This window comes from Mus caroli, unplaced genomic scaffold (assembly GCF_978045245.1).
Source record: "Mus caroli unplaced genomic scaffold, Mus_caroli_1 scaffold_13, whole genome shotgun sequence".
Classification (NCBI taxonomy): domain Eukaryota; kingdom Metazoa; phylum Chordata; class Mammalia; order Rodentia; family Muridae; genus Mus; species Mus caroli.
This window is the reverse complement of record NW_028227268.1, coordinates 5627131-5639103: the sequence shown is the minus strand read 5'-3', so window position 1 is coordinate 5639103 and position 11973 is coordinate 5627131. Positions and strand designations below refer to the sequence as shown.

The 11973-nt window shown below is 52.6% G+C and overlaps 1 protein-coding gene across 1 annotated transcript; it reads left to right on the top strand.

Moving 5' to 3' along the window:
• The first annotated feature begins 5474 nt into the window (after positions 1–5474).
• On the top strand, positions 5475–10060 carry Ubald2 (UBA like domain containing 2). Its single transcript, XM_021177340.3, has 3 exons — positions 5475–5799; positions 5925–5987; positions 9061–10060. Exons 1-3 carry the CDS (start codon positions 5680–5682, stop codon positions 9373–9375), a joined length of 498 nt encoding a protein of 165 aa, XP_021032999.1. The 5' UTR covers positions 5475–5679; the 3' UTR covers positions 9376–10060.
• The last annotated feature ends 1913 nt before the right edge of the window (positions 10061–11973 follow it).

Here is an 11973-nt window from a genome sequence, read left to right as displayed (position 1 = left end):
CTGTTTCCATCACTCAGCAGTGTGAACACTGAAGCATGCTGCTTGGCTGTGGGGGAGGAGTCTGTGATGTGCAAGAATCTGTGCTGTGTTGTGCTCTGTTATCTTGGAGTCCCTCCAGTATATAACCAATAGTGGTTGATTGGGATTTGAGATGGGCTCTTGCTATGTCCCCTTGGCTAACCTCTAAATTCACAGTGGTCCTCCTGCCTCAGACTCTAGAGTACTAGGATCACAGATGTGTTCCACCATGTCCAGCTCCTAAACAGGTCTTCCTTTGGCCTTGCTTTGGTCTGTGCTGTCCTGTCTCACAACTCAGCTCCTTCGTTTACCTAAAGGCCTCCCAATTCCTGTGCTTTACGCTCTAATGAGCCTGCCTCCTTAGACTATTTCCTCATGATCTGTAACTGCTAGTTTGATAAGAATTGCCTCATGGAGTCATGGAGAAGAGGAAAAGCCAGCGCTCTCAGAGGAGTTCTCACATGCTCCAGGGGCTGCCACTTAGATCACCACCCACCAGGGTAGTAGCTGTGAACGAGGAACTGAGTCTCACAATGGCACGGGCAGATGTGGTCAGTGAGGATGGTGAGAGAGCTGGAGAAGAACTGAGGCGAGTTTGAGCATTGAGACTGGTGAAAGAAGCGGGGGGGTTTGCATTTGGTTCGTGGGGTGGGGGTGGAGGTGGGGGCTTTCGGGTTTTTTTTTTCCCCCTAGTATACATTTCTCTATTAAAAGAGGAGATTCAGCTACTCTCCGGTCTGTAGCCTGTTCTCAGCAGGCAGATGTTCTCGCTGGGGAGGCAGAATGGTGAGCTCCTGACCTCTCCACTCCTTTCCCAAGGAGAGTGTTAGAGTGTTCATCCTTTGGTCTGAGAAGGAAGCCGCATACCCACCCACCCGAGAATGAGGAGACTGACCCTGGAGGCGGCTGTTCCTCAACCCTCCCTTTGTCTCCCTGCCCCTGTAGATTGCTAAGCCACACCCAGCAACCAAAGGTGGGGTTACCTTATCACCTGGCTGTCAGGTACAGCACAGAGTGTCCAGGCCACCGAGCTGCTCTGGGGGAATGCCTTCAACAGTGCTAGGAGTGGCCCTGGCCTTTGTCCTTTGTGAGCCATGTGACAGTTTGTGGAAAACATAATCTGGTATAAACCAGCATGAACTCATCGCTTGTGGGATCAGCCTTGGCTCTTCTGTCTCTAACCACAGGGATGAAAGGCCTTTCCTATCTTGTCAGTACTATCTAGGCCCTAGATTCTAAGGAGATTCCAGCGGGCCGGCTGGACTTGAAAGGGGAAGGTGATATTTGAAGAGTATGCACACCTGTCTACATAATAAGTTCTAGACCAGCCAGGGCCAGGCCAGGGCCAGGTAGAAAGACCTTGTCTCAAAACAAAAACAAAAACAAAAACAAAAAAACCAATTGTGCTCTCAGAACTCAGTAAGAGATTTGTGTGTTTTAGGCCTGTCTGGGCTATGGATGGAGAACTTTATCCACAGCAAACCAGATCTCAGCTCTGCCTTCGAAGTTAGAAGTCCAGGGCCAAGCCGGGCTACATAAATAGATAGATAGATAGATAGATAGATAGATAGATAGATAGACAAACAAACAAATAAATAGGGGGTACTGGAGGAAGACAGGCAGGCAGGGGAAGGTTGGGAATGAAAGGAACTTCTGTATGCCCAACCTTGATCTCGTTCATTGCTACAAGAAAGGAGTTCCATGCTACCTGACCTTGGTGAGTTCTGAGCGCTCTCCAAGCCTTAGACTTAGTAGGAACCTGGCACTCTCAAATTCTCTTTCTCTCAGTTATGCTGGAGCTGCTTGGGTCCGGGGCTAGAAATGAGGAGGAACCTTTAATGCTGGTGTGGGCTTCTTATTCCAGCACCTGGACCAGGTGTTCAGGGTCAGTCTTGGCTACCTAGTGATTTCAAAGCCAGCCTGGGCTACGTGAAGACCCTGTCTCAATAAACAAAGTGAAATAATAAAAATTATAACCAATGAACAAACAAACAAAAAGAAGTGGAAGGGAGGAAAAAGGATTAGGAAATTGAGGATGCAGGAAATGTGGGGGTGCTGGCGCCCTACCCTTCTGCCCTTCCAGACCCTCGCTGCCTCCCTAGAGGATGTCACATAGTCTCTGAAAAGGCAGTTGCTTAGAAGGGGCCCTCTTTGAGCCCCACTGAGGAGATAACTCATAGTAATGGAGGTAGTAGGGTGTGACGCCACTTGCTACTTCATGGTACTGGTCTGGTGTCCCTTAGCTGTCTCCAGGATGGTCTGAAGACAAAAATAAGAGGTGCCTGGCTCCCTGGGAAGTGCTTAGCGCAGGGCGACTGAGTGTTATCAGCCACTATCGCCAGTCCACCTACGGTCTCACTCACACAGATCTTGTTATGCGGCCCCACACAAGGATGTTTCTCTTATTAGCTGCTGTATCATCCCTAGCTCTGTGGTCCTGCCATTGATGTAACAAGGATTTTGTTCTCTCGGAGGCTACCAGTTGTGTTTCATTTGTTATTAATGGCATGTTTTTATTGCAGTGTTTCACTGGCCTTGTATTGTCCTCTCAGATTAAGATAATAACACCTTCGGTTAATAATACCTTGCACTTGATTCGCTTTCATCTCCACAGCTCAAAGTCCTCAACAAACATGACTTCATCCATTCTTCCCCGCTCCCTCCCAGGAGCCCTGGAGCCCCGGAGCCCAGGGAGTTCAGTGGCTCTCCTTCAGCTCCTAGCCATTCATCTTCAACCAGACTCTCAGAAGCCTTAAGTATTGATTAAGCCCTTCCACCTGTCAGGACCACAGATCACACACCTATTTCTGGAGCTCTTCCTGCCTCCTCTTGGGATGACCTTCGCCCACAGAAGATCACCTGAGCTCCAGCCCCTCAGGCTTAGGAGACTTGCCCGCTCGTCCCAGCAGTCCACAGCTGGGTCTCGCACCGGGTAAACATTAGCTGATCCTTAGAGATTAGCTGCCTTAATGTCCAGGAAACAACAGATTTTTCAGCTTTCATCTTCCTTGAGAGCTGGATCATTCTTTATATAGCCTAGGCTAGCCTACAAGTCCTAACCCTCCCCCTCAACCTCCCAGATGCTGGGAATTACAGACCTTCATGTACCCCCATGGTGGTGGGTGTGGGAACTTTTTAATGAAGACCTGGAGGCTATAGGCACGTTCTCTTAAAATGTCTGTGCCCAAAGTCGACCTTGCTACTCACCGCGCCGGCATGCTGGACACCTGTAGGTACTTGTGAATACCTGCAGCCCACAAGGACAGTGCTTCCTTGTTCTAGGGCAGCTCTTGGCCCGAGATCCCTGGAAGTGCAGACTGCTGGCTGTGCCTTTGTATTTTCACCTTGCAATTACCTTGGAGGAGCAGGGAAAGACCTTGAAGCTCTACAGGGGCCACCTAGCCTACACCACCACATCTTTGCATTCAAGCAACCCCTGATGAAATAATATCAGGACAGAAAATTGTATCTGTACAGACTTTTTTCTTTTTTTAAACATGCACAGGTTTCCCCTCCTTATTTCTTGGACAATACAGTACAACTGTTAGTGCTTATGTTCTATTAGGTATTATAAGACATTTTAGAGGTTATTTACAGTATATCAGAGGCTGTGTAGGAGTTGTGTACAAATGCTATGCTGTGTTATGCTATGCTACATAAAAGGAGTTGAGTGTCAACAGCTTTAGGGGACCCTGAAACACGGCTGGGGGAGGGGGGATACTTGACTTCCCAGGCACACTTACAGCCTCAGCCCTCGGGCATTTTGGGGATATCTAAAGATAATTATAGTACTCCTACCCCTTCAAAACAAACAAACAAACCAGAAGACAAAAGAAACAAGATTAACTAATCCTTGCGCCCAAAGCTTTTTGTTCTCTTCTTGTGGAGCTGGGGAGGTAGCCAGGGCTTCTGGTAGGCTAGGAGAGAGCTCTCCAGCCAGCGGTGCATTCATTGGTGTGCAAACATCAGTTGTAATCTTATTCTTACCTATATACTTTCTAAAAAACTGGCAAGTTCCCTTAAAGAGAACATTTAGTCCTTTTAGGTAAAATAAAAAGAGTTCAGTGAGTAAAGGCGCTTGCTGCCAAGCTTGTCAACCCCAGGCTGGTTTTACACCCACACCATGGAAAGCGACTCTCACTGCCTCTGCCTTCACTGGCAAGGAAATAGAACTGAGGTTTGCTTTCTTCTGTTCTGTTCTTCTGTTCTGTCCTTCTGTTCTGCACACCCTAACTAGTTAGAACCTTCGCTGTAATTAGTTCTGATGAAAAATGTCTTCCTGAAACAGGAGCCTTCACAGTAAATTCCCAATCCGATCCTCCAGATCAGGGTGGAAACAGTTCCTGCCCGCTCCCCACGGTACAGAATCCTTGGATAAGTGGGGCTCTTATATACAATGTGTCATTCTTTTCCTACCAGCCAAGTTCACCATCTTGTGTCCCTTAAGTCATCTTTAGATCACTTTAATACCCAATACAATGTAAGTTTCATGTGAATAGATGTATCAATGTACTGTTGATCAGGGAATAATGACAAAGAAAATGTCTTCATGCTGAAAACAGATACTTTTTTTTAATGCATAAGGTTTTTAAACCCCGAGGCTGGATTATGCAAAGCATGCCCTGGCACTGGCCATCCTCCCCCCCCCCTTCCCTTGTGTGTGTGTGTGTGTGTGTGTGTCTTTTTGGAGACAGAGTTTCTCTATGTAGCCCTGCTGGCTGTCCTGGAACTAACTCACCATGTAGGCAAGACTGGCCTCGAACTCAGAGCTATCCGAATGCCTCTACCTCCCACTGAGCGCTGAAATTAAAACCATGTGGTCACTAAGCCTGGTTCTTTTGTTGTTGTTGTTGGTTTTGTTTTGTTTTGTTTTGTTTTGTTTTGTTTTGTTTTATGGTGTTAAGAAATTGAACCCCGGATCTGCCTGCGCTGTTTCAAAAGTTTTTTTTTTCTTTTTTTTTTTTTTTTTAAGAGAGACTGTTTAGAAGCTATTTAAAAATTTAAATACTCTTGAGAGTCGAGTGGCTGCTAAGGTTCTGTGTGTTTTCTATTTTGATCGTTCTGTTTCTCGAGATGACCACATCTTTCAGAGGAAATGAGTCAAAGCCACCCCGTCTTGCTTTTCCAGCTGAGCATGTTCAGTTTCAATGAAGTAATGAATGAACTTGGCCAGCACCACCCCCACGCCTACAACAGCAAACACTGACGACCTCCACCAATCAGAACGCGGTCAGGGTTTTCGAGTTGAGTTCAAACAGGCCTACGGTAGGCCAATCAGCGCATCACGCCCCGCCTCCCGATGTCGGTCCCAGCCAACCACCAACCCGGAGGAGCCAAAACACGGAGGCTGGCCAATGCCGGGGTGCCCCCGCGGCACCGACTCCGCCAATGGGCGCGGCCAGGCGAGGAGAGAAACAGAGCGGCCGGGCCCGCCGCAGGATTCGAATCGAACGTCCGTGTGGGAGCCGGTGGCTGGCCGGGCTGCGCGTGGGCCAATCAGCGGCGTCGGCTCGCGGCCCCCGAACGTTGGGCCTGGCGGCCCCGCCCCGCGCTGTTGTTTGCGGCGTCGGCGCGGCCGCGCGAGCCGAACCACAACATTCGCCGGGCGGCGGTGGCGGCGGCGGAGCTGCGAGCGTGAGCCCGGGGCGGCCGCCCAGCGCCATGTCGGTGAACACGGACGAGCTGCGGCACCAGGTCATGATCAACCAGTTCGTGCTGGCCGCGGGCTGCGCGGCCGATCAGGCGCAGCAGCTGCTGCAAGCGGCGCACTGGCAGTTCGAGGTGTGCACCGGACCGGGGCCGGGAGCGCGCGTGGGAGCCGGGGGGCCGCGGTGTGGGGCCGCGGCGGGGGGTGCCGGGGCGGCCAGGCCTCGCTCACGCCGCTGCGTCCCGTATTTTGTCCGCAGACCGCCCTAAGCACGTTCTTTCAAGAAAGCAACATTCCCAACAGCCATCACCACCCGCAGATGGTAAGTGTTCCCCAGGGCCGCGGAGGGGGCGCTCGGTGCGGCAGGGTCGCTGTCAGCCGCGCCGGTGACAGCCATGTTGCCGGGGAGCGGCGCGCCGCGAATGTAAACAAAGAGCCAAAATGTCTTCCAGGAAAGAGCGCTCCCAGGCCGGCGCTGGCTCGCCCAACTTTGGGGCCCGCCTCCAGGCTCCTGGATCGGGGCCTGAGGCCCTGCGCTGGGCGCTGTGCCCTGGGTGTAAGGGCCCTGGTGTTGGGGAGGTGGGGGTAGAAGGAAGGGAAGACGGCTCCCAGCAGGATGTTGAGATTCTGATAGCAGAGGATGGGGAAGGGGCTCGAGGATAACCAGACCTTTGGGGACTTCGGGGAGGTGGGGGGGACTGAGGGATTTGTGTTTTTATGCAAAACACACACACACACACACACGACTGAAATAGCACACACGACTGAAATAGGGATTTGTGTCTTGGTGCAACACACACAGCCGTGTGTACACACACACACACAACACACCACCCACCCCCGCACGGCCACCCACCCAGAGCTGCAGGAAGCAGGGGAGGGATAGATCCACCCTGGCTCCGGAAGTCCAACTCTACCCACAAAGGTAGGCTGGCCCTTCCAAAGCCTCGAGGGAGCATAACCTTTATGGAGGATATACAGATTTATATACCTAAGGTGAGGCCAAGAATTTCTTTTAATCTCAGTATGTTAAGAAACAAAACAGTCCAGGAAACAGTTCTTGGAGCCTGGATTTGTCTTCTTCCAACTTGGCTCCAGGCTAGAGCCTTTGCCCTCTGGTCAGTGGGTACCCTGCTTTCCTGAGGCCAGGCACATCCCTTCTCCGCTCCAACTCCTAGTTAGCTATTAGCTCCAAACGTGTAGGAGGGCCTGAGCCCAGGAGAGGGATGGTAAAACATTATTCCCTAGGGATCTGCCATTGGACATTTTTGGCTTTTTTTTTTTTTTTTTTAATTTGGGTGTCCTTGTCCCCAGGAGACAGACTACACGTGGGTCTTCTGCTGTGTCTTGTTCTCAGCACTGTTTTTTTTTTTTTGACAAAAACGAGGGGGGGTGCTTAAGGAGGAGAGTCTGCCTCCGTTTAAACTAGCTCTCAACATTTGGAGTAAGATTGGAAAATGAATGGTGTTGTAGGCCCTGGCCGCTGCGGCCAAGCTCTTAGGAAATTCAGGTGGGATTCATCATGCCCAAGACCCCCTCCTACATCCAGCCATTCAGACCTCTAGCTTCCTAGACCTGGGAGTCTTGTGCTTTCATCCTGCTCAGTGTCTTCCTGTGCACAAGTCCACTCAGAAAAGCATAGCCATGCTGAAGGGCCTGGAACAAGGAAGCCAGCAGGCCCCAGTCTGTGTCTGTGTGTGTGTGTGTCTCTCTGTGTCTGTGAGTCTGTGTGTTCTCCTTGGAAGCTTCCCTTGGGAGACAGCTGGTTTTGTAACTCAGACGTTATAATCAGTACACCCAGGAGGGACCTGTGCTGGAGGCCTCACCAGCACAGTAAGGAACAGCAGCCCTGTTCTGAGAGTCAGGCCAGTTTTTAAGACAATTAGAAAACGTAAATAAAAACATTGAAGCCAGCACTTGGGAGGTTGAGGCAGCAGGATGGCTGTGAACTCCAGGTCAGCCTGGTCTATCTAGCTGCATACTGTCTCAAATAAATACTTAATATGAAGAAAAGTCAACGCAAAGTGGTGATAACTGCTAAACGATTGTCCTGTAGATTGCCAGCCACAGTTGGAAGGCTGTCACAGATGATAAGGGTCCTCAGTTGTATGAGGGGGAGGGGCAAGAAGGCATTTGTAGGGAGAGGGGAAACGGCCTTGACAGGGGCTCAGAATTGAGATTATAGGAGGGGCTTTAGGAAATGGAGTTCAAGCCTTGCTTTCACCAAAGCAGAGAGGCCTGGAGACCTGTCTGAGCTTCCCCCAGGCAGGTGGGTACAGGCCCCTTTAACCCTCTAGGCTGTGCTCTGGAGAAGAGACCTGGCCTCTCTGGCTTAGTTGACTGGGGAAGTCGGTCACGATGCTGTGATGCAACTGGCCTCCACCCGCAACCCCCCATTCATTGTTTCCTGCTACCGAGAAGTCATGGGGGTGGGCAGGGAATCATGAGAGGAGGAGGGAAGTGTCTGGGTGGGGCCAGACCTGCCTAAGGCCAAAGGCCTTCCCTTCAGGGCCTTGGAGCAAACAATGGTCAGAGTCCCCTAAGAGCTGATGTGGCACAGCCTCAGTGGGGGGGGGGGGGGGGGGGAGGGTCCCTGCCCCAGGCTCTGGCTTTGCTTTAACTAAAGTGATAAAGCTTTAGCATCCTGTCTTGTGTCTCAGCACCCCACCCCCAGTGCCCTGTGCCTTGGGGAGGAGCCAGTGCTGCTAAAATTAGGAGAAGTTGAAAGGACTCCCTGGCCTCCTGAGGGAGAAGAAGCTTTGAGGTCAGAACTAGCTCCTGTAGGTCCTGGGCTCCGACCCACCTGTCTCCTAGGAGTGTGCCGCTGGCATCTGGGACTGGCATGGCTGTTGCGTGTTTGGATTAGGAGCCCAGACACGAGGAGGCACTTAACCCTGACTGCAGCTGGGCTCAGGCTTCTGGGCCTGGATACCTGCCTTGGGTGCATGTTCAACTGCGACTGACCCTTGGGCGTCAGCCTCCTCCTCTGTTACAGAAAGAATAACTGAGCTAACCAGATCCGCACATCGGAAGTCATGAGTGGAGAGAGGCAGGGGCCAAGCCCTGTCGCCTGAATGAAAGCTCTAAGAAAGCGCAGCTTTTCTAAGGCTCATACAGGGAGGAGACCCTCCCCCTGGCCTGCACCCCGGCGCCTAACACCCTGGGGACATCTAGGGTAGATTGTAGAGAAAGCCAGCTGGCTCCCCCAAGCCAGAAAAGGAGCTGGGCAGCAGTGTCCTGGGCTGCCCCTTGTCCTTTCACGATGACACCCTAGCTTTGAGTTGGAATTAACCATTGACGTCTCATGTCCCTTGCTGGGTGTCTTCAAGCTTTGGGCAGTGAGCACGCCCTGCCTCCCCTGCAGCCTCACCAACACCTTTCTTCTCTTCCTACAGATGTGTACCCCCAGCAACACCCCTGCTACACCACCCAACTTCCCTGATGCATTGGCCATGTTCTCCAAGCTTCGAACCTCTGAGGGCCTGCAGAGCAGCAGCAGCAGCAGCCCCATGGCAGCCGTGGCCTGCTCCCCCCCTGCAAACTTCAGCCCCTTCTGGGCCGCATCCCCACCCAATCACCAGGTGCCCTGGATCCCGCCCTCTTCCCCCAACACCTTCCATCTCCACTGCCCACAGCCCACGTGGCCCCCCGGAGCATCGCAGGGGGGCGCCCCTCAGAAAGCCATGGCAGCCATGGATGGCCAGAGATGAGACTGGACGCCACTGGGCTGGAGCAGGGGGCAGTCCAGGGTTGTGGGGACACAGATGAGGGCTGGGAGGGGGGAACGCAAGAGGGCGGGGGGGTTTCTTCACGATCGCACTGGAAGATTTTATAAGAATTTTGTGGGTGGGTGGGGACAGTAAACATCCTGAGCCACTTGGGCTCTTCAGGAGTTTCTCTTAGGGAAAGTTTTTTTTTCCTCTTTTTAATATATAACTATAATATATATGAATATAAATTTAGCTAATGTTTGTGAGAGTGGGGCCTGCACACGTGTTCCTGTCAGAGGCAAGGCTCACATTCCTTGCCAGCACCTCTTTCTCTGCCCAATTGAGGGGAACAAAAGGGTGTTCACAGATGGAGCGAACTTGCAGCCGGGTGGCTGTGCTGCTCTGTGAGAAGGCGTGCCAGCCATTAGGAAGCCCCACCACCAAAGGAGGTGGTCCCAGGAGGGTCCTCAGAATCATGGACTTCTACCCCATTGCTGGTAGACGATTTTCATCTCTGCTGGCGGTGGCCTCTTGTTGACTCTGAAACTTGTCACCCTGTCACCAGCTAGGTGTGAAGACTTGGCTGCCCTCTGATGTGGGTGCTTGTGCCCCATCCCTGTTCTGACTGTCCGACAGGCTCCCAGTCTGTGTTTAATTTAAAAACTTAAAAGACTTTTCTAACTTCCCTAGTTTGTGTTTTTGTTTTTGCTTTGGTGAAGGTCAGTGGGGTCCCTGGCTGGGGGCAGGGCATTGTCATTAGGCATTTCCTAATGAGGATGAATTGCCTGCCATGTTAGGTGGTGGTGGCAGTTTCTGAGCCAGCAGCTCTTAGCCTCCTGCAGGATGTCAAGTGGGCGACCCATCCGCACTGAGTTGCTCCTGGAGGCTAAATCTCTCCTGCCCCTCAATTCTGAGGAGCCAAACAGAGCTGAATGGGGAAGAGCAGAACCAAAGTGAAATGAAACTCACAGAAGCCCCAGCCAGGAGGCTGACACACGCGCATGTGCACACGCACACACACCCCTACTCTGGGGGGGGGGGGAGCAGAGCAGTGGGCCCAGCTACCTTCTACTGTATGTGACACATGGCTGGACTTAGGAGCTGGGTCTGTCCTTTCAGTTTTGTTTCCTAGTTACAACCCCCTGGGCCTCCTCACAGATTAGCCTGCCCACCTGTGCTTTCCCAGGCTGGAAGGGGAAATCCCTGGCAGCTATGTGGGTGGCCAGGCAGGGGCTGCCCGCACCGCAGCGAGGGTCCATTCAGAAATACCAGCTTGGGGGAAGGGTGGGGTGGCCGTGCCTAGGTATGGGATGGTGGAGGCTGGCCCAGCTAACTGAGGGAATGTGGGTCCTGTCCCTCTGACTGAGACCAACTTCCAGACCAGGGGAGACTGAGTTGGCCTGACATGTATGCTATTGCCAGGGTGGGACCAGTGTGGGAGACATAGGCACTGGGGCTGGGACAGGCCCTGACTCTGCCCTTGGATCCAGAGGCAAGCTCAGTCGTCTAGGGATGCCTACAGGGGTTTTTAGCCAGGCTGCCTTTTCCATGCAGTCACAAGTGTGACCACAGGAGCCGGAGGAGAGGAAGAATAAATTCTCCAGGGGCAGCCTCCACCCTGGGGCACCCCTGGCCGAGCCCTTTGCCCATGGTGAGAAACCTGTTTCTTGGCTTGTTTCCTGCCGCTCTTTCCTGTGTGATTTTTGTCGCCCCCTTTCTCACACCTCAAGGTGAACATCTTGCCCCAGATGCTTTCCGTGTGAGAGGGGAGGGTGTGGAAACTGGTGTGGGGGTTGCCCCATCTCCCACTCTGCACACCTTAATCCAGAGGTGGGAATAATAGCAACTGCTTTATTTTGAGACCCGTTCTTGCTGCGTAGCCCAGGCTGGCCTTGAGTAGTGTGATTCAGGGTTTCTTAGAACCCCACCCCCCCCAAGTTGGGTCGGGCTCTTGTGGACCACTAAGATCTGTCCGGAGGCCCTAGATTAAGATGGGACTAGGTAGCAGTGAGGACTCTCAGCTGATCAGACCCTGAACCTGAAGACTCCTGAATAGCGAGCGACCACAGGCGTGGAGCAAGCATACTGGGCTGAGAGTCACCTTGGAAACAGACCATACAGTCAGCTTCCCAGGAATGAGCCAGGCCTGATCTATCTTGCCAGCCTAGCCAAGGCAGCCACGCACTAAGCCCCTCTACCAGGGCTGGCTTTGAAGCTGCCATTTGTAGCAGTTGATGCAAGGTGACTGTAGGACACAACTTCCAAACACAGGGTTGGAGTGGAAACCTGGCAGTGTGTTTGTGCTTCTGGCTGGAAGCCCAGTTTGGAGCAGGAGCTACCCCAAGCCTACGACTAGGAAGCAGGTGTCAGTGGCCCCTCGCCTCCAAGTAGAACTGGTGTACACACACTGTGGATCCCTGCCTACCCAGGGTACCCCAGGCCAGCCATTTGGACTCAGACTGTCAGATAGCACTGTCAGATAACCACTGATTAGACCAGGCCCTCCCCGCTTAGGCTCCTAGGACCAGGTCTGAAGTCTTCCCCAGCTATTCTCCCTGTCGGAGTGCAACATCCCAACCTCCCTGACCACACGCATCC

Excerpts from the sequence above, each read along its gene's own strand:
- Ubald2 (XM_021177340.3), top strand. The coding sequence starts at position 5,680 with ATGTCGGTGAACACGGACGAGCTGCGGCACCAGGTCATGATCAACCAG. Across the intron at positions 5,800-5,924 it reads CGGCGCACTGGCAGTTCGAG|ACCGCCCTAAGCACGTTCTT; the intron begins GTGTGCACCGGA and ends TTTTGTCCGCAG. Across the intron at positions 5,988-9,060 it reads GCCATCACCACCCGCAGATG|ATGTGTACCCCCAGCAACAC; the intron begins GTAAGTGTTCCC and ends CTCTTCCTACAG.